General features: G+C 41.8%; 1 protein-coding gene across 2 annotated transcripts in view; it reads right to left on the minus strand.

Moving 5' to 3' along the window:
• The window catches only part of DENND3 (DENN domain containing 3), a 78,161-nt gene that overhangs the window by 26,938 nt on the left and 28,069 nt on the right, over positions 1–23,154 (minus strand). The window contains exons 2-9 of one of the 2 annotated variants that reach the window (XM_063451014.1): positions 17,745–18,018; positions 16,144–16,259; positions 14,924–15,069; positions 14,142–14,253; positions 13,911–14,030; positions 11,222–11,440; positions 6,604–6,725; positions 4,469–4,624 (exon numbers count right to left, since the gene is read on the minus strand). In XM_063451014.1, coding sequence (XP_063307084.1) covers positions 4,469–4,624; positions 6,604–6,725; positions 11,222–11,440; positions 13,911–14,030; positions 14,142–14,253; positions 14,924–15,069; positions 16,144–16,259; positions 17,745–18,018 — 1,265 coding nt within the window. Of the gene's footprint in view, positions 1–4,468; positions 4,625–6,603; positions 6,726–11,221; positions 11,441–13,910; positions 14,046–14,141; positions 14,254–14,923; positions 15,070–16,143; positions 16,260–17,744; positions 18,019–23,154 lie in introns of both variants that reach the window. The other variant, XM_063451012.1, reaches the window with a different exon arrangement.

Here is a 23,154-nt window from a genome sequence, read left to right on the forward strand (position 1 = left end):
TGTGTCATATTTTGTAGACCATGATCTATTTAAGATTGGGTATTTAGAATATTCAAGTTAATGAATGAAGATGTATTGATCGCTGATCTAACTAAGTATGAATAAAAATCTTAATAGTCCAGATGACCGTACATAGGGGTAAAAGTCCCTTCATATCTTGAGTCCATGTCTCATATTCCCAGTGGGAATCAATATATATTTAACCACTTTCTGATGTAGGTCGGAATAGCCTGGTAGTAAGTTAGATAAATGGTGCAAAGGAGAAACCTTCATTAAGACCCTTAGGTTGGAGTGTCTTAAGTCGGTAAATCCAGAAAATTTTGAGTTGCCTTCCTATATCTAAGATATCCACATATCAGGGCTGTTTTTGGTAACCATCTATATAGGATATCATTATCTCCAGTTACATTCTCACCACATCTCCCTGATTAATATCCGATCCACCCAACGGCTAGATCGTTTACTATTTAGCAACACTGTATTAGGTACACTCAAACCTGTTACAACAGGCTACAGTGAATGGTCCTATTTTAAAGGGACACTATAGTCGGCCAGACCACATCAGCTAAATGAAGGGGTCTAGGTGCCAGGTCCCTCAGATTTTAACCCTTCAGATGTAAACATAGCAGTTTCAGAGAAACTGCTATGTTTACATTAGGGGTTAAGCCAACCTCTAGTAGCTGTCGTCCAGACAGCCGCTAGAGGCGCATCTGCAACGCTGGATGCGAATTTCACATTCATCGCGCAGAGCGTCCATAGGAAAGCATTGAGAAATGCTTTCCTATGGACTGTTTGAATGCGCGCGCAGCACTTGCCGCGCATGCGCATTCCGCTCCACTCGGGAGCTGACATCGGCAGGGGAGGAGAGGTCACCAGCATCGAGGGAGCCCGGCGCTGGATAAAGGTAAGTTGCTGAAGGGGTTTTAACCCCTTCAGCGCAGCAGGAGGGGGATGAGGGTGAGGGTCCCCCAAGGTTTATATAGTGTCAGGAAAACCGCTTTGTTTTCCTGACACTATAGTGATCCTTTAACTTCTTTATGTTTGTACTTTTTTCTTTCTTTGCACTTTGCAAATCACACACTTCTCTTTCTTTGTTTTATATATGTATACCCAATTAGGGACTAAATAAAGTTGTATTATTTTTTATAATATTAAAATGTATTTTCTTTTTTTTTTTTTAAACCATGCAACCGTTTGCTCTACACTAAAACCTCTATCAGGGTATTAGGATTGTTATCAGGCTTGCCTCCTCTGTGTAAGTCCTCTGCAGCCCTTCTTATTATAGTTTCGCCTAAAATCCGTTCATCTGTGTCCCAAGAATTATAAATTCACTTTTTATTCCCATGTATCACAGCCAGGAAACAGCCATGATGCCATGCTGTAATAATTAATGTGCTAATATATCTTTAATCCAATGTAGCATACTGATCGACAGGTACAGGTAACATCTCAAGTTCTTGTTCCTAATGATACAACCAGCTGCTTAATATCACCAGTCACACATGCTTCCCCAACACACCTTGCTTTTGTTAGAAAACAGGGACTACAAAGAGGGGCTGAGAGACTGATCTCTCTAAATATGGCAAGTTCTCTCCTTTAAATACATCCTGGGGAAATATTAAATATTATCTCTGGAGCAAGAAATGCCACTCGTATCACGTCCTCTGAGATAAAAAAAAATAAAAACTAGATTTCTAAGAAACGACAAAAAAACAAAAAAAACAAAACAAAAAAAAAAAAAACACTGTCAGTTTGCTCCTGCTGGGCAGAGTTATGGGGCACCAAGGAACGATATTCATTTCTAACTTAAAATGGGAGATGCTTTTACCGAAATATGTTGACCCTCTAACGTTTGTTAAAGGAACATTCAAACACCTAAAGCAGTTTAGCTTGCTGAAATGCTTTATGTATGAAGAGTGTGTGTTCTCCTTTTTTCATTTTACAGCAAGTTTAGGTTTCAATAGAAATTGGCACTTTTATAAACTAACTTTGTTACACCCCCCTGGCTGTCAGTCAGACTGTTGGTCCAGGTACTTCCTGGTTCGCTTAGCTCAATGGAACTAAACTCAAGAGGCAGCAATTTCTCAGAGCACCTGCCTTGCAAAGACATCTCATTGAGTTGCATTGGGAAGTCTGTGATTGGACAGAAAGTCTGGGCGGGGTTAGAACAGGTGGGCTTGCAAAGGTTGCAGACAAGAGATATGTTGCTTTTGCAAGCTGGTTTTAGATATATAATGACAAAATGCATAATTAATTGACTAAATAGTTTTGTCTATATTTTTTATTTTTTTTATTTGGTAAATGGAGTGTCTATCTAAGGTCTTTTGTCTACTGAAACCTTTAAAATGTTGCTCCAAACCTTATTCTTGCAACTAATCGTTACATCTTAAAATAAAACGATTGGACATACACATTTATGAAATTCTACAGGATCCTCGACCCATAACATAGACAGAACATTCTCCCATCCTATAATGATGCAATGGTTGGTGGATTTCATTCTTGTACAGTGGGTGATATCGGGAAGAACTTTTGCATTGACACAGTATAAAATAGGGGCTTTTCAGGGGGGCGGGGCCTGACCGCCGACGGGATCAGACGTGTTTCATCTGAGCTCCTGCTCCGGGGCCCGAGCAACGGGGCTAATTGGCGGTGCACCGGGGGCACCAAACTACATTGTGGGCTCAGCCGATCCCCAGCCACTGGGGAACGCGGTGATACCGCTCCAGACCTCACCCGACACCGACGTCGCTCCGGCGCGGACCCGGAGCTAGCTGGAGCTTGAGCCGGGATGAGACGGCCGCTCTCCCGGGTCTCTGGCCGGCGTCACGCTCCCCCCCCCCCCCTCTGGACCGGGGGGGTTATCCCGGTCTGCAAGGGCGCCAACTCACACCAAGCTGGGCCTACAACAACCGTCCGGGAGTGAAATAATTACCAGGCAACGTTCCTAAGATGGCCGCCGCACACCAGCCTTGTGCGCTCACTCAGCACCATCAGACCACCAAGGCCATGCAGGCGGACTACACAAGACAAAGGTACAGTCCAGGGGCATCAAGCAGGGAGGAATACAGAGCGGGAACAAACAGAGTAAAGCAACCCCACGGGGGCCCGCAGAACCTAGCATTGCCTGCCCCGAGGAGAAAGACCAGAGGGACTGAAACACCTAGTTACCCTGCCAGAAACAATCTTCCCTACCAGCCCAGACCTGAGCCACCGTAATCACTGTTACAAGCCACCGAAACTGCATAGGAAGATGCCACTGCACCACTGGGGCACAAGAGGCACTTACCAAGTACCGGAGTGGGCTGACACCCCAGACAAAGAACTCAGAGACTGCACCTCATAATACCTGTGGCATAAGCCTTAGTTTGGGATAACCCTGCGACACATGCCTGTCAAACATGCTTTATGACATGCTTAAATAACCTCGTTAACGCGATGCCTGTTCCTGGACTCCACGACAAGCGTTGGACCCGCAAAATCAGTGGACTACGCCCGAAATTACGCATTGACAGCTGAGCGCATCATACCCAATGCATTTTATCCCAGTGTCCCATCTCACCCTCCACTAACATGAATAATAGACACTGTATAGCGTATATATTTCCAGGGGGAGTGTGGGGGGAATGTGTGCTAGCCATCTAAGTAACCTAGAACAAGTAGTGCCATAGCATACACGGAAGCCATCTTGTGATAAAGCCGCACTTAATGCCTGTGAAGCGGTGTCATTATCCGGTTGTTCCTCCTTACTTGTATAAGCGCCCTAGCTAAGCAACTGATTACTTGTATAAGCGCCCTAGATAAGCGATTGTACACACGTTTTAGTTTTCCATAGCACAGTCAGGAAATGTTTAGATACTAAAGCGATGTCACTCAATTTAAATATAACTTTTAAGCTACAGTTACTAATTGACAAAGCAACTTATTACGACAATAGTAGTTACCTAGCTTGTAACTAGCCTGTATTACTAATTTAAAAATTGTGCGCTTGATCTAAATGCTGTACAACAGTGAACGACTACGTGTTTTTAAACTGTTTGCAATTGTTGTTGTGGCATGGTTGACATGCAACTGTTATTTCATGCACAGTAAAAATAAAGAATTAAAAAAAAAATAAAAAAAAAATAGGGGCTTTTCAAACGTTTCTTTAGACAAAGAGTCAACCCTATCAGGATAAATGATCCATCTATGATTCATAAATTATCCATCTATGAATAAAAATGTATGAACATTATATTAAGAATTTCCATGAAGTTCTTCGACTGGTGATATCAGGTCATGGAATGATCTATGGAAAAAAAAAAGCTTTGCTAAGGATGGAAAATAAAAAAGGTGGACAATGAGAATTATGTACAAGACGATATATATACATTGTAAATGTTTAACCCTTCGGATCTAGGAGGGATGAAAATGCAATTGTTTAAGTGCAAATACATTTACAGCGACTGGTTTTCCAGCCCTGATTTACCGGAATATGTTCACAATAAGCTCCAACGCGATTTCCTGGACCTCTGAGTTCAGATTCTGTTGCCAGAGCTTTCGGCGCATACGTTGCTCGCCGATGTCCACGGAGGAACTGAGGTGAGACATTTCGAGGTCATAATGAAACTGAAGACTCTGAGCTCTGTAAGGAGATAGATTGAGGAGAGAACAGATAGGGTTAATTGGTATTCTAATCATGTCGGTATTGTTTTGCGGAAGAATTAGAAAAGTGTTTACCATGGACAAATAGTGCAATGGTTTACAAAATGGAACCAGCACCAGAGCAACTACTGGGATTGCATGGCGGTGCACTGGTTTCCATGGGAATTACCCACGTGTTAAACTTTGGATATGTTTTCTTTTAGGGACATTTTTATATAAATTGACAGTTTTACAAGAAGAAAAATACGGCTGATTAAAATTAGGAATTAGAACCTTTCTGTTCCAAGAAATGAATATTTAGCACATAAGATTATATTAAATTCTAAAGAAGAAAGAGAACTTGCATGTTAAACTCAATTGAAATTCGACACTTTCAGCTCTTTCGGGAACGAAATTTGCTGATCCAGAAGATGATGGAGCCTTCCCCCCAATAAACTTTCTAGATTAATATTACTTATATATGAATAGAATGGGTAGCCCAGTAGAATGTGTTTTGGAAATCCTTTTGTAAGAGCACTGGCTAAACCAGAGTAAAATATATCACTTTATCAGCACATTCTGACCCGTAACTGTAAACTAAAGGCATTCGGAAATGGGAAATACTCCCTGGAACAAGCACAGGAAATGCCAATTTTCCAAGGGTGCCCAAAACCCAAAATGTAAAGATTTCAGGTCACACCACATGGCACATTGTGTTATTATTATTATTTATAAAGTGCCAACAAGTTCCGTAGCGCTGTACAAAGGGTGGACTAACAAACATGTAATTGTAACCAGACAAGTTGGACACACAGGAACAGAGGGGTAGAGGGCCCTGCTCAATGAATTTACATGCTAGAGGGAGTGGGGTATAGTGACACAAGAGGTAAGGGTGGGGTAGAAAATGAGGTTGCTGGGATAGTATTCATTGAGAGCTTAGTGTTTAGTTTTGATGACAGTTTCAGGAAAGGAATCAGAGTGCGGGGAGGGAAAGCTGTTCACAGTTTAATTGATAGATACGTTTTCCAAAAGAAGTACGTTTTTAAAGATTTTTTGAAGGAGTGGAGATTGGGTGAAAGTCTAACAGAGAGGGGAAGGGCGTTCCATAGTAATGGTGCAGCCCTAGAGAAGTCTTTAAGGCGAGCATCAGAGGTAGGACTACAAACAGAGGTTAGACATAGGTTTCCGGCAGAGCGTAGGGACCTCGACGGGACATATTTGTGTATTAGTGAGGATAAGTAGGTTGGAGCAGCATTGTGTGGAGATTTATAGGCAAGTATCAGGATTTCTATACCCAAACATGGATGGATTTGGGGTAAACTGGCCTGCTCATTGAGGGCAGGCAACGCACATAGTTTCCCCGAGGTCAAGAGGATTCGAACCGGTTTCTGTCTTGAAGTTATGTTTTATTTGGCAGGGCAGGGCATGATACCATTGATCTCCATCACTGGTTTCAAGGTCAAGCATGTAGTTGTTGCGTCCAATAATTATATTTATAAAAAGCACTTTGCAATAATAAAAAGCGAGAAAATGGTCGCCCCCTCCCAGCTCTCAGACCCAGGAGGGGGCGCTCTTCCTGATCACTGCGGCACAAAGCAGAAAGCTATGCCTCTCATACAGAGCACTCATGTGTTATAAATAAATCATTCTCATAGAGAAACATTGGATTTAATGCAGTGCGGCAATTACAATGCTTCTCTATGGGCCAGGAGATAATCAGAGCTGAGGATCTGCCAGCAGGTGGAACGACGAGAGACCATGTTACTCCTAGATTGGAGGACAGTTATTATTTATATATTAATTTAACTCTTTTACAGCTTTCTGGGTGGGATGTGGAAGAGGCCCCAGGAGACTGCTCACCACTTCAGCATTATAAAGGACCAGTCAGACGGTAGGTGTAAAGGCAATAGATTATGTTTATCTAAAATAAATAGCCGTGTTCCTTTTACAGACAGCACATGCATCAAACTACATCCTTACCGTGCTATAAAGTTCTCTGCGGCTTCCACGGGAATATCCGGAATTTCAATGTCTTCTTCGCCATTTAGAGAGCAGACAATGCTGCCGTAATCAATATTAATTAAGATTAAATCTTCTGCTTCCTGAAAAGGGAAAATAAATAAAATGTTCATATCAAAGAGACATTGTAAGGACAAACGACTCGATCTAGCTCCATATTTACAGCCAGCTTTGTCTCTTGCTCATTAGCTGTGATTAAACAATGTACGTCATGATCCTCAGTCTCCAAGTCAGAGACACTATGTGATTGTAGCCAGAAATAAACAATAAAAAAAAAATTAAAAAAGGTAAAAATCCAGAAAGTGGCTCCCCCCCCCTGTCATGTCATGGTGATGTCATGGTTTTCGTTCCTGGTTCCTGAATCCTGAGAGTGCGTTTTCTTGTCCTGTTTTTGATATTCCCATTATTTTGACCTTGACTATTCCTGACTATTCTGATTCCTGGCTTCCCTGACTTGGCTTGTTAAAGGGTATTGTATATTTCTGGCTCCCTTGACCATTCTCTGTTTTTAACGTATTAGGCCGGCCATTCTAAGGAATAATTTTCTGTTCTGTCTATGTAGAAGTTCTGCGTGCCGGACCACACTAGCAAGAATCTTATCGACAATAGACACTAAAACAGTCATACCTCTCAAGCGTCAAGTATCTAATGGAGATGGTGTAAATCCATACCCCCTAACAGCAGTGTCCAGTGAAGCAGGAAGTCAATGGGGACACTGGGAGAAATGGGGACATAGACACTAGGGACACAGAGACATGGAGACAGAGACACTGGGAGACATGGGAACACTAAGACATTAGGGACACTGGCTGGGAGGCATGGAGACACAGGCATGGAGACACTTGGGGACACTGGGAGACATGGGGACATTTGGGGACACTAGGGACACTGAGAGACATGGGGAAACAGACACTAGAGAGACATAGGGACACAGACACTAGGGGGACTGACTGGGAGACATGGGGACACTGGTAAACATAGGGACACAGACATCTGGGGACACAGACATTTGGGGACACTGGGAGACATGGGGACACTGGGAGACATGGGGACACTGGGAGACATGGGGACATAGACACTGGGAGACTAGGGGACACTGAGACAATAGGGACACTGGCTTGGAGGCATGGGGACACTGTGTCCCATGTGTCTCCGTGTCCCAGTGTGTCTCCCAATGTCCCCATGTGTCTCAGCATCCCCATGTGTCTCAGCATCCCCATGTGTCTCAGCATCCCCATGTGTCTCAGCATCCCCATGTGTCTCAGAATCCCCATATCTCATAGTGTCCCCTAGTGTTTCAGTGTCCCCATGTGTCTCCCAGTGTCCCTGTGTCTCCCTGCTGCCTTTCCCCTCATCCTTCATTTACCTGAGCTGTAGGCTGTCTCTGCAGGCTGGGAGCTGCTGTCTTGGCTCTCTGTGCTGTGTAACTGCTCCCCCGCGGATCAGTGAGTAGAGAGAAGCAGGGAGGGATATGCTGTAACTTCCTATCCCTGCCTCTCTCCACACACAGTGACCCCTACTGGCTGGTGCTGGTATTACAGAGTAATCTCTGTTTATACTGAGAAAAATACCTGCATTTGTATTTCCGGTATTACTGCAATACCGGCACGGCCAGGCAGTCTCAGGTAAAATACCAGTCAGGTGGCAAACCTAAGAGTAGTGTGTGTAAAAAAAATATGGGCCTATTCCATGGGCCTGGGACTGGAGCTGCAGCTCCATCAGCCCCTATGTTATTCCGGCCCTGCTTGTACCTACACTAGAGGTAGGTCAGTCATTGTACCTACACTAGAGGTAGGTCAGTCATTGTACCTACACTAGAGGTAGGTCAGTCATTGTATCTACACCAGAGGTAGGTCAGTCATTGTATCTACACCAGAGGTAGGTCAGTCATTGTATCTACACCAGAGGTAGGTCAGTCATTGTACCTACACTAGAGGTAGGCCAGTCATTGTACCTACACTAGAGGTAGGCCAGTCATTGTACCTACACTAGAGGTAGGTCAGTCATTGTACCTACACTAGAGGTAGGTCAGTCATTGTACCTACACTAGAGGTAGGTCAGTCATTGTACCTACACTAGAGGTAGGTCAGTCATTGTACCTACACTAGAGGTAGGTCAGTCATTGTACCTACACTAGAGGTAGGTCAGTCATTGTACCTACACTAGAGGTAGGTCAGTCATTGTACCTACATTAGAGGTAGGTCAGTCATTGTACCTACATTAGAGGTAGGTCAGTCATTGTACCTACACTAGAGGTAGGTCTTTCATTTACCTACATTTCTGACGCAATTGGAAGATTTATAAAAGTGTTACTCATAGAAAAGTCTGGTAATGTTCTAAACATGGAGCTATTACAATGGAAACCAAAATAATCATCCAGCACCTGTGCCCGTTTAGAACTTTGTGCCACTTTGCAATACTTTAAAGGGATACAGCTACAGCTTAATGCAGTTTTTCTGATGTCTATACCACTTCCCTTCAGGCTTTTTGCTGTAAACACTGTCTTTTCAGAGAAAATGCAGTGTTTACATTACAGCCTAGTGATAACTTCACTGGCCACTCCTCAGATGGCTGTTAGAGGTGCTTCCTGGGGCAGTGCTGCTCAGTGTGACTCGACATTCAGTGTGTCCACCCTCTGCATGCAGACACTGAATGCAGACAACGAACCTGCGCAGCAATTGAAATAAGGTACGTTTTCTAGTTTTATAAGGGGGGCAGGGGGCAGGTGGGCTAGCACTTTTTTTTTAACACTATAGGGTCAGAAATACACATTTGTTTTCCTGAACCTATTGAGTTTCTATAATAAAATTCCCCCATTTAAATCAATTTTAAAAAAGAAAGCCAAGTGGTGTGTTCCTATAACCTAGACAGCGGACTAATAAAAGCATCAGACTCCCCCTACTTATTAATTAAAAGATGTAAATATTTAACAGTCGCAGTTAATTAATCCATCCGTTGTTTTAAGAGCCGGTTCCATATGGTTCTGTGGCAGGCTGGGGAAGCACAGGGGAGCAGCAGACAGTCAGTCACAGGCAGAGGTTCATTTCAAGAACACAACCAGCGGCGAGCAGAATTAGAGGTAAATGGGAAAGTGAAAGTCACAGTCACAGAAAAAATACATGATTCGAGATCAATCGGCCGCAGCTCTCACGAAGCAGTGATTAATGGCAGAAACTACCTAAACACCTGTAATACGGCTAAAACAACGCCGCTTTCAGGATCTACTCATTAACGTGACATTAAACCATCCTGTGTTTTGCTTCTTTACAGACATAGCTGTGGCAGGTTTGAAAAAAAAAAAGAAAGAAAAACAAATATGAGTACTAAAATTCTGAGATGTACATAATTTTATTCTTGGCAGACAGAATTCCATAGAAAGGTTGAGGGGGGGGCAGTTTCTGGTAGTCTACAGCAGTGTTTCCCAACCCAGTCCTCAAGGCTCACCTACCAGTCCAGGATTTAAGGATTACCCAGTTTTGTCTAAGGTGTTTTTTCTTTTTTTTCTAAAAACACCTTAGACAAAACTGGGTAATCCTTAAATCCTGGACTGGTAGGTGTGCTTTGAGGACTGGGTTGGGAAACACTGGTCTACAGCATGGTGTAAAGGGTGTAAACTATGGGTAAAGATGATTATACAGACAATGCACTGAAAAATATCCTGTAATTTACACAGATCACCAGGAGGAGACATTTCAGTCAAGGAGCCTCTTATTCTGCTCTCTAGGGTCTGAACGTTTCCCATAAATCATGGTCTGGTAGGGAATTATGGGATAGATAATGCATCGCACAGATAGCAGCTGTACTTTAGCAATTATATTGGACCAGCTATAAATCTACACACAGCCTGTGCCACTGTCCGTGAATGGGGCATTGGAACAAGATTATCCTGATGGTTTCCAATACATTTTACAAAATAAGCCGTTATTCATGCGTGTGTCCTCTTTTTTCATTTTTATAAAATTAGAGATTTTAACAGAAATCGCCAGTTATGTTGAACGTTGTTACATTTCCCCAGCCGTCGGTGTGTCAGTCTTGATTTGGCGCCCGTTAGCTTTTCCCACGAACATGCGCTGCAGTCCCATTCTCGGTCAACGCGTTTCTCGAGCCATAGATGTTCTCAGCGGCTTCCTGTTTCAAGACTCAGAGTGCAAGTTTGTGGGAAGAGCGAACAAGCACCGGGTTCAAAATGTTGGGGTTAAACCATTTGTCAACGTCTTAACTCCTTGATGTAAACTGGCATCCAGGGACCTCATGGTACCTTAACAACTTCATTACGATAAGTTGTCACAGTGCCCAAGTCATCCCTTTAGAGACTAGAAACAGTTTTGACTTATTTATTTGCTAGTTTTCCATTTCAGGCTCCAGGCTCACACGAGCTGCAGAAAACCGTTTTATCCCATCAATGAGTACGAACAGCAGCAACACAGAAGCGTCTGAACTATATTTTCAGTTATGCTCAGTTAAACTTCAGGCAGACTGGAGATTATGGGAAATCTACAGCAAAATTCATGCAGCATTCTCTTACATGGATACAAATGTTAGAAACTGCACAAATGACAAAAAAGTCCTGTTTTCTTACCTTGCAGACCTGCTCGTAGTAATCCAAATGGCACCCCATTAGAAAGGAGGTGGGCGCCATGATGAAGTCCAGCATCTGACGGGATAAAATGGGTACAAACGTGTGCTGCCACTGCATGGGATGCAGGTAGATCATGAAGCACTCGGCGATGAGCGTGAGCAAGGCCCAGTCTGATGAGAAGAAGACAATCCTTTGCTCGGTGAGAATGCAGGACATGATCTAACAAAAAGAGCAAATTACAACATTACAGGAACCGCACAAAATCATTGACACAGAGAAAGACCGGCAGCACCGAATCACCGCCTTGCTTTTTCTTATATAGTTTATAAAAACTAGAGAGCTCAAATTTAAAAAAAAAAAATAAAAAAATTCAAAACACATAAGGCAGATTAGATGAAGTTTATTTTATGTTTTAAGTGACAGAGCCGCTTTACATTAACACTCCATGCACTATAATCACTACAGCCCACTGCAGAGGTTATGTTAGTGTTACATTGGGTGATCAACCTTCTGTTCTGGATATATTGCACTTTGTCCTATAAACCCTCTCTTCATTTAAACTTTAATTCTATTTGCACCTGGCCCAGATTTTACCTAAAATGAGACCGTCTTTAGTTATTATATACTATTACACATTCATTATGTGTTTTTTTTTTTTTTTACCCATACAATGTTACAGAATATATTGGTGCTTCAAAAAAAAAAAATCACTCCATTAGAAGTGGTCTAGAAAGCAGTCGCACAATAAATATGGTTTAAACTCTTTAACAATCAATGGATTACCATTATGGGAAGACATTACAGGCATGAAGGGGTTAATAAACCATGAACACGTGAGTTACATACATGTAACCCAACAGGGGGGGGTCAAAAAGAGGAATAATATTGGGTTTGAGGAAATAACTGGTTAGAAACCGAGGAAAGGAGAATGAAACACACGAAAAAGGACTTGGGAATTGTTATAGACAACAAACTATGCAACAATGTGCAATGTCAATCAGCAGTGGCCAAGGCCAGTAAGGTATTGTCATGCATGAAAAAGGGCATTCATTCTCGGGACGAGAATATCATTTTGCCTCTCTATAAATCACTGGTAAGACCACATATTGAATATGCTGTGCAATTTTGGGCACCTGTTCTAAAGAAGGATATCATGGCACTAGAAAAAGTGCAGAGGCGGGCTACAAAATTAATAAAAGGAATGGAACATATCAGCTATGAAGAAAGGTTAACAAATTTAAACAAATTTAAACCTATTTAGTTTAGAAAAACGTCGCCTGAGAGGGGATATGATAACATTATACAAATATATTCGGGGCCAATACAAACCATTGTGTGGAAAACTATTCACAAACCGGACTTTACATAGGACACGAGGCCATGCGTTTAGACTGGAAGAAAGAAGATTTTGTCTAAGGCAAAGGAAAGGTTTTTTTACTGTAAGAACAATCAGGATGTGGAATTCTCTGCCTGAAGAAGTGGTTTTATCAGAGTCCATACAGATGTTCAAACAGCTACTAGATGCATACTTGCAAAGACAGAATATTCAAGGATATAATCTTTCAATGTAGGGTAATAACTGCTTGATTCAAGGATAAATCTGACTGCCATTCTGGGGTCAATAAGGAATTTTTTGTCCTAGCTTGTTGCAAAATTGTGCTTCAAACTGGGGTTTTTTTTTTTTTTGTTTGTTTTTTTTTCTCTTTTGGATCAACAGCAAAAAACAGGGGTGAGGAAGGCTGAACTTGATGGACGCAAGTCTCTTTTCAGCTATCTAACTATATGTAACTATGAAACTATTTCTCCGTACAGAGAACAAAGAAGAATATTAGCAATCAGTAGCAACATCACGGTGTTCCTTTTTCAATGTCTTGTGATGTGAGGAAAAGGGTTTTCCTGTTATGGAAACATATTTCTTAGCTTTTACGTTTTGCTAAAATATTTTATAGAGGCATATACTGGCGTTCTATGTCCACGCAATAAAAACGGCGCTAAAAATACACACAAAAAAAAAATCATTGCTGCTATATTCCACTGTGAGATCAATCACACAAGTTCCCAAAACGGATATCCAAAAAGTGCACCGCTCACTTATGTGAACTTACTGGTGTGGAACAATTATTTCCTCTGCTAGTGAGCAGTGCGTCAGTGAATCAATAAGCACTGAACTATACATATACCATATAGGATCTGTTATCAGACTTCACTGTAAAATAGTTCTCAAATAGGGCAACATAATCAGTGCACATTATCACTCTTAGAATAAGATCATTATTCTCACTCACATGTTTATGAGCATGCACGTGACTGGCTGAGTTATATCAGCTTTAATAGGATGAGAGATGGACGCCTTCATCAGGTGCATATCCATAAAGCATTTCACTCCTCATACTTAAAAGGTCACATTTGACGCCGAAAATTAGCCGGGGCAGTCCCCCTTAGGTGACACACGTTGTGCCAGTTCTGGACTTCAAGGAGTAATATGCAGCCTCTTTTCTACTGATATGTAAGGATTTGTATGTTTTTTGTTTAAATAAATTGGCATGTTGTATTCTAATCGGGTGCTTGTCATCTTCATTTCATTTGGAGGATTGAACACCAGAAGCTCCACTTTCGAGGTACTTCCATCGTACAATGGTTATATGTGCACTGCCCAATAAAACCCTCAGCTTTGTATTGATGTGTATACCTGTAACACTAGTTTTGGGGTGAAGCAGAGAAACGGGAGGTGAAGATCCAGATCAATGATAGGGCTGTCTGGGTCTTCTCGTGACGGAAATACAATTTGAAGAGGTTTCATGCAAAACACCTGAAAGAAAGACTTCTGTTAAAGCAGTGATGTTCCATTCTAACCCCCCTAAAAAAAAACACAACCATAATGCGCCTTTAAAATAATTTTTTTTGTGAGTAAATGAATTACCAGGTTTAGTGGTCCCGGAGGTGGATTCGGGATCAAGGACAATTTTGCTGCAAATTCCTTAACATGACCATCGACGTCTGTATCTTTACAGCATTTCAATTGTATCATTAAGCTGAAAAAAGTATAAAACAAAGGAAACCAATTTTATTCGAGTAAATTTATTTATACAGAGATCATCACAGCACATTGTATAAACCACCCAAAGATGAATACCTTTAAAAAATTTAATTCATTAAAAAAACACATTGAAAAAAATGCTATTTAAAAGGATAAGTACAATGAGCACAAATGACTTATCACCCCATTGTTTGACGTAGCATGTTATTAACATTTTTATTAAGAAGGACGTGCATTTCTGAGCAAAGTGTCTAAAGCAGTGGAGAATAGAGATGTTTATACAAGAAAGGCTCAGAAAGTAGAACGTTCAGAGCACTAAGAGAGAAGAAAAATTAAATATAAATCAGCTCAGTTTTGAAGTGAATTATTTAAAAGAACAAACTGTAGCATAAACAAAGGGGGATCTCTCAGAACACATACTTTACAGCTTCAGTCATTCTAGAACCCTTTAGTTATGTTAGAGGTTTCATCTATAAACTGTGAAAGTTTAATTTGTGGTCTGTGAATGTCACGCAATATGAGAATATAGGCTAATTTGTGAAATTCATTTTTTGATATAGAAAACACTGTTACAATCGTTTTTTTATGTAGGGACCGTGGGTTCAGGTTTCACCTGTCAGATCTATGAACTGATCATAAATCGAAGTAATAAAAGCAGGTCTTACCAAGAAAGGCAGTCCTTCAGCGCGCTGTAGTAAGGGTACCTGGATATTACACACACAGCAAACTGAACAAATACATTTCTGGTCTTTGTATTAGCAGTCGTGGAGGAATCCCAGAACGCCTGTCCGTTACACAAACCCAACGCGTCCTATAAAACACACACAACAGGAGGCAGGTGGATAACAAGCATTGCAGCAAAAAGGAAAAAAATAAACCTGTGGGAAAAAAATTATAATTTGGGAATAACCATTCCTGGTTGAGCATTATGCGAAATGTAGTCCAATGACATGGAATTAGAAACATAGTCTGCTGTATAACAACCAGGTTTCTCACAACCTTCAGGGAATCAAAGTTCATTTATTTAAATCTCATGAATGCATGGCTTTCGATTTATAAAAGGTTCTGAAAGGGTTTGTAAACGGTTGCACGTCTCCATATTAAATTCGTCTAACGCAGCTTACGCTCTATGACTATGCTTTCATGGTATTTGTTTTACGATGTAAACTGTGACTCAAACGCAATGGAACGCTCGCTCGAGTTGAAAATGAACACTGCATGAATTTTACTTCAGTTTGGCCATTTGAAACGGCTTTTGAGGTGTACGTTATAGTCTAACCCTGTGGCAAGGTGATGCTATCCTTGTCATTTGACAAGTTTTTTTTGTTTTGTTTTTTATGACCAATTTTTTTTCCTTCTCTTTGATTCCTGGAAAGGTTCTTAAAAAAAAAAAGCCTCTAAATAACCCTTTCTTTGCTCGTACCTCACTGGTGTCTAATGCTTTTATTTATTTATTTATTTATTTATACTAATATTTGCACGTTTCTCCACAGTTTGGTTTACCTTAAAAAAAATCCTGTGTTGCTCCCTTGTTTCTTTATACGATAATTTTGTACGACATAATAAATTAAAAGAATAAAAAAAAGACAGATTGTATTCATTTGCTTTCATTCTTTTTCCAAACTAATCAAGGTCAGCTTGTGTTGTAGCAAACACTGGTACTGAATAACAAATTAAACATGGGCACAGCAGACCCAGAATAATAAACCACCTCTAGAAATGGTTTTTAATATACTTCAGGAAATGGGGTAATAAAAAGCAGAACGCTTATTGCATTTCCTTCTGGTGTAAGTAAAAGAAGTCCGAAGAAATTAGAGAAGCGGATTAAACCCAAAGAGTGTGATTTTCTACAACATCATTAATTATTACAAAATAAACTGGGTACCTGAACAGCTCTGCAGAACTGAGCGACAACGCCATACGTTCTATTTCCACATACATCTGTGAACACCAAGAAATGGAAGTGGTCCTCCTTGGGTTCTGACGTCAACTGTAGCCCTCCTGATAACAAATGTAAAACAATGTATAGACTTTATTGGTTTTGAATATAAAACACAATTCAAAACAGGAATATGAGCAAGAGAATCTCTACAATGACGTAACAGAGTACACTGCAAAATAAAAACACACATAGTACAGAGATTAGTTAAGAGATCTACGGTGCCGTGACCTATGTCAGCAATCTGGTCATTAAATCTATCTCCTCAACTGTAGAAGAGAAAGAGGGAGAGAGACAAAAAAGGACCATATAAAATGTCAAAATAACTAAACTGGCATTTACTCAGAGGGAAGAACCCAACCCACTATCCTGTGGGATCATGTAGGCCTCCCAATCTTTTTAAATACATGCATGGTATTATTTTGTCTGTGGGACATGTGTTCCCAATTTCTGTGACATCGCAAAATCTCCACTAGATGCCTTGAACTTGGAGTATCTCCAGACCTAGGATACACAGGTTTTGATATACACATTGGGAGAATGTGTAAGATACTGGGATCAGGCAAGATATCAAACCTGGACAATTTGGAAGCCATCTGCTGCCACAGTCTCTTCAACAACCACTAGCCCTTCCTCCTATCACATCTCTGAGTCTCCCTGGGAATAAGCACAATTTCATCATCACTACTGTATAATACAATTCAATAGGTGGCACATTGCGTTAATCCTCTCAGTAGAGTAAACGGGAGCCCCATCCGTCCCTTGCCATCTCCCTATTTAGGTTCAGAGCTCCCTATAATTAAATATTATATATTTATCTATTTACACATATGAGAAAACAAAAAAAAAATAAAACACCCCCTCCCCCCCCTAATACATTTTAAAGGGGGTCTTAATAACAACCACGTCCTGCTATTAGCATGCATTAAAAAAATGTAAAAAATAAAACTTAACTTGCAGGGTACGGTTGTTATGAAGTTTTATTTTAAGTCATTTCAGAATAAGACTGCATAAATCTAAGCGATTTGCAAGGTCAGTATATATACTCTTTTCATGTAGGACCTCATTACCAGCTAGCACCAGCCTTGGTGTTGGAAACAAATGGCATCTCTCACAGGTAATTAAATTCCTGAATTTCCCATATGAGCAAATCATCCTTCAAATATTAAAATTATTATTGTATCTACATGGGGAGAAGGTGGAACAAGAAAGGTGGTGAGATGAGGACAGAGGTGTTATAGGTATACAAGGCTACGAAGTACATAAGAGAATGGACACGGATTCCAGGAAGCAAACATTGATAACCAATAATTATCCTGAATTTGCCACATAAGTCAAATTGACAACTTAAAAACAACCACTTTACCCTTTCTGAAACCATCAGTCTGGAAATAATCAATACACAAAAATAAAAAAAATAAACTATTAAATAAAACAGAAGAAGTAAAATAAATACTAATTATGGATATTATTGAAGATACATTTCATGGCTCAGAATGACAGTAGGGCTAGAGGTACTTTGAACGGAGTCTTGCTGTAGTTAGTACCTGGAAAGCAGAGGCTGGGCAGTCCATTAAGATCGATGTCTTTCGGCACACTGATGTCCTCCGTGTCTTTCTGGTCGGTACCATTGCTATGGACATTCTCCGGTTTGTTCTTGTCCTTCTTCTTTCTAAAGGAACGTCTCTTTGCCCCCCGGTGGAAGTTATTCTGAGAGGTGCTGTGAACTTGGGTCTCTTCTTTTGGTGCGAAAGGAGGTACAAAAACAGAGAGGATCTCGGGCTCAAGGTCTTGTAAACTTCTTATCCCTTTTTGTAAAACCTGAAAAGAAATAAAAAAATCATAAATTTCAAACGTTTCTTTCCAATACACACACAAGCAAAACCCAAGTAGTACAGAGTGTTATAGAATATTAATGTCTGTCAATACTTTAATCAACTATGGTCATCCTACAAAATGCTGCAGTTATTTAAAAAAAAAAATATATATATATATATATATACACACAAAAAAACAACAACAACCTCTTTGGGTTCCATACCAAGCTACCCCTCATTTCGCCCACGAAAACACTCTTCTAGGAGAGAAAACGCACAGTGCATGTGTATCACAGAGCTCCACTGTAATAAAACTCACAGTCATTTGTGAAATGTATACCAAAGTATCACAGAGCCCCAGAGCAATAAAATCCAGTTATTTGGGTGTTTGTATTTCACAGAGTTTCACAAACAATATTGAAAACCAATTTTCTTCCAATCTAACCAAGCTACAATATATGTGGTTAGAATTACCATAAAATATCTAACCACATCTCAGTACCAAGGTTCCCATTTAGGAATTTTAAAAAAAAACAATACGGATATCACTGTCAGAACCTCCTAAGTTTAACTTCCAGCATCCAACGACGAGGGAGAAAAATGCGGTCTATAAGTTATATGTATGCTTTTTATTCAGAATTATCAGCTCAATGTATTAGGCATTTTTTAAACTATGATGTATATAGGAAATTGTAATTACTGGAGGTGATGGGTCCCAAATGGAGGAGGCATGATTAGAGCATTGACAAATCCAAATTTAATTTGTTTTTGTTTTGTTTTTTAAATAAAATTAGTTTTTGGCCCACTAAAAAAAAAAAAAGAAGAAAGAAAACCTCATAATTACACAACTACAGCAAAAAGGGTGTACATAAAAGTTGTAATTACAAAAATAATATTTATTGGTTACAATGGAAAAGAGGTAAGAAAACTAAAAATAAAAAGTTAAAGTAAATACAAATATTCATGGGGGGAGGGAGGAGAAGGTGAAAGTATTGGAGTCAAAATACTGAAAATAGCCCTGGTTATTGACTTGCAAATAATTCGTCCTCAACAGATGTGGCAGCATCAGGGCCGGCGCGTCCATAAGGAGGCACAGGCGGCCGCCGCCTTAGGGCGCCCCGGCTCTGGGGGCGCAAAATTCCAGTGACCGGCAGGAGGGAAGTGCTCCCTCCTGCCAGGCCACCTTCTGGATCCCCGGCGCGGCATCCGGCTGAACTGGACTCCGAGGTGGCAAGGGAGCTCTGATCTCTCTGACCGGCTCCCTCGCAGGCTGTTTTCTGATGCCGCGGGAGCCGGAATATGACGTCATATTCCGGCTCCCGCGGCATCAGAAAACAGCCTGCGAGGGAGCCGGTCAGAGAGATCAGACCTCCCTCGCCACCTCGGAGTCCAGTTCAGCCGGACACCTCCCAGCAGCACTTGGTATTATCATATATTTTATAAAAAAGCCCTGTGAGCTTTTTAGACACTCTCAATCCTTTGATAATTGTAGTATATATTTTTAAGAAAATAATTATTTACAAAGTGACATTCATTTAGCACTGGAATTGTCTATACAGTGTCGTAAGTTGTTCTGACCTCTTTTACTCCAAGTAATATAGTATTGTGGTGGAATCTCGGTAAAAATAAATTTAGTAGGCCGAGATTACCACGTGGCATGTGTACGTGCATATGCTGACGTATCGATCAGTTGGTTGCACGAGGCAAGATACGATCAGTAGTGTACGGAGCATGTGCAAGAATACAGGATGTAGTATTCCCCTCCTCCATTGTGCTGGACAGGCCATGCGGTCAAGCAGGAAGTTAATTCTTATTTGTATTGATTGGTCAAGAGAATGTGCGGGTGGAGCTTAATATGGGAGGAGTTATGTGCCTATATAAGGAGCCTGCACTATTGTCCGGGGCTCAGAACTTGCTGTATTTTGGTGACATTAGTCCCTCTGAGTCCCGATCGGTGATCCAATAAAGAATCTCTTCCTTCCTGAAGAAACCTGTGTCCATCTCTCTGTGCTTGGCTTCCGTCAGTTTCTCCGGTATCATTTGGTGCATTGGCCGGGAAGCTCATCATTCAACGGTAGCTGAGAGGCAGAGGCGTGAGACGGTCTATCTTTGCCCACGTTCTCTACGGCTGCACCCCTGAACTTCTGCGTGGACCTCCCTTCGTCTCGGCGCCACTGGTCTGTTGTCCAGGAGATCATCGGCCTCTACGTAAGAAGTGCTGGGGTGTCCCCGTCGATGAGTGTGAACTCAGGTTCAGGAACGAGGAGGTAAGACAACTGCTGTTTTAGACGGCAGACCCACTAGGGGTATACCGATTGTGCGGTAGGCCCATAAGGGGTTATTTGTGTATGGAATCTGCCCCCTCTGTCGGAGGGAAGGAGCGAAGGCGCACCGCTCAATCGAACGCTCTTTAGTCAGACCGTTTGATTTGGTTAGTCAGGTGGGGTTCTGGTGTAAATAGCCCTAGCCGGACACCGGTGTCTTGTCGAGACTAGCGTTCTAGGGTGTATATTACGTTCGCTAGGTCGGAGGGACCAGGAGACTAAGCGGCGCCTGTGTAAATTCGGTTCGCTAGCTCTCAACCTATCTTGGCTATGTGGGAAGGCGTGTAAATTTGGAACCCACTAGATTTTTGATAGTAATCGACTAAGAGGCGCCTGTATAAATTCGGTCCTCTAGCTCGCTATATGTGGTGCTTGGGCAGAGTGGCTAACCAAAACGGGTGTACATAGTTTTAGGTAGTCCATTCAAGGTACTGGCCAATAGTTTAGTTGGGAATTGTAAATGTGATAAAGATTGTTTAGTAAAGTGTATATCTTGTTAGATAGCGCGAGCTCAGCCGTCTAGCGAGAGTGTTAATAGTGTGTTGCTGTATTATAGTGCACGGTACCATAACCCTGTATATTTACTGACACTGTATATAAGTACTAATCATTGTCGTATTGCATGTTTAACACCATAACCACTAATAATTGTATTGTGACCTTAAATTGTGCTTTGACCTATGCTAACCGTACTGTAACCGCTATTTGTAAAAGACGATGTTACTGGGGTGTGTTATAGACGGGTAATTCATATATAGAGAATTATAGCGTGGGTGACTGTATAGTTTCGCCAAAGGGCATAATATTGATTATCTAGTGACTGGTGTAACAGCTGTGTGTGTACGGGAATTCCCTGAGTGTTTATTGTGTTATTGTGTACGTTTCACTTGGTAACTGTACCACGTGGTGCTGTTGCCAGAGGAAACGGGTGTGACTGTTGAATAGTACGCGTGCATAGTATTCGTTGTCAACGACGTTCCATTGATAAGTATGGGCGCGTCGCAGTCAACGATTCCGGATCCCTTAGGTTGTATGGTGAAGAATTTTAAAAAGGGATTCAAAACATGTGATTTTGGGGTTAAAATGTCTCCTGTACGTTTAGTCACTTTGTGTACTAGGGAGTGGCCTACTTTGGTTGCGGCATGGCCGCCACGTGGCAGTTTGGATCCAACTCTGGTACAGCGCTTACACGTGGCTGTATCGGGTAGGCCTGAACTTTACGGGCAGTTTCCTTATATTGATTGTTGGAGACAGGCCGTAAATGACTCGCCAAAATGGATTCAGACATGCCACGAGGAGCAATGTCGCCTCATGGTGGCTAGGACTTGTTTGTCCACTAGGACTGGTGTTAGGCCCATTTTGGACACGCCCCCTGAGTCCGAGATCCCTTTGCCGCCCCCTTACTTTCCTTTAAGAGGAAGTGACGCAAATGCAGGAAGTCCTGCACCCCTTCCCCCATTGCCCCCATCCACTTCCGCTTCCTCCTCCAGTACAGAATCCACCCCCTCTCGTACTAAATCTCCCCTTCCGGAACCAGAACCAACCCCCATTAGATCTGAATATCCTGATTTGGCGCCACTTCAGACTTCCGGTCAAGCTTCTTCTAGCTCGGCTCGAAGTGTTCTTTTTACTAACTTTTCCCAAAACCAAGCTCCCACATCCTCATGCTTTATTACCCGTCGACCGGAACCTCTAACTGACGCCCCTCTACGTAGCCCCATACTAACCCGACAACTGACCGGTACCCAACAATTAAAACATTATCAGATGCCTCTTCGTCTGAATCCCGGGTCAGCCTATATCGATGCCGCAGGTCAAATGGCACATGCTGACCCAGTCTTCGTATATGTCCCGTTCACGACAACTGATCTCTTGAATTGGAAGACCCACAATTCCTCGTATACTGAGAAACCACAAGCTATGACCGATCTGTTCACCTCGATAGTTCAGACACATTACCCGACATGGGCTGATTGCCAGCAGTTATTAATGACTTTGTTTAACAATGAGGAAAGGACAAGGATTAATCAAGCGGCCATTAAAGCGCTAGAGGATAGAGCCCGTGCTTTGAATCAAGCCAATCCAGCAGCATGGGCCGCAACACATTATCCTAATACCGATCCCGACTGGAATGTAAATGGTGCTGATATGGTTCAACTCAGAGCCTATAGAGACGCTATAATTGCTGGCATGAAAGCCGGAGGAAAGAAAGCCATTAATATGTCGAAGACAGTTGAGGTGATTCAGAAAAGTGATGAAGCGCCCAGTGTCTTTTATGACCGATTATTGGAGGCATACCGCTTGTATACCCCCTTTAATCCGGAAGACGCTGATAATTCCCGAATGGTGAACTCCGCCTTTGTCAGCCAAGCTTACGGAGATATTAAGCGCAAGCTACAGAAGTTAGAAGGGTTTGCAGGAATGTCTATCACCCAACTAATGGAGGTAGCGAATAAAGTATACATGAACAGGGAAACAGAAAGTAAGAAAGAGGAAGAGCGCAAGATGCGTAAAAAGGCAGATATGTTAGCGGTAGCGATCGCAGGCGTAGATAGACGGGGCCCAGATAGAGGCGATAGTAGATGGAATAGGGAGCCTTTGAGTAGGAATCAGTGCGCGTATTGCAAGGAAGAAGGGCATTGGAGGAACGAGTGTCCACAAAGAGAGCAGTACGAGAGAGACCAACCCAGGGCAGGTTATGGAAACTTTAGAGGCAGAGCGAGAGGTAGAGGAGGCCCCGGAGGGAGTAATGGTAATAGAGGGAGCAATGGGAACAGAGGAAGTGTTAGGGAAGATAGGTATTTTCCAGCAGCGCA

This window comes from Pelobates fuscus, chromosome 4 (assembly GCF_036172605.1).
Source record: "Pelobates fuscus isolate aPelFus1 chromosome 4, aPelFus1.pri, whole genome shotgun sequence".
Taxonomy (NCBI): Eukaryota; Metazoa; Chordata; class Amphibia; order Anura; family Pelobatidae; genus Pelobates; species Pelobates fuscus.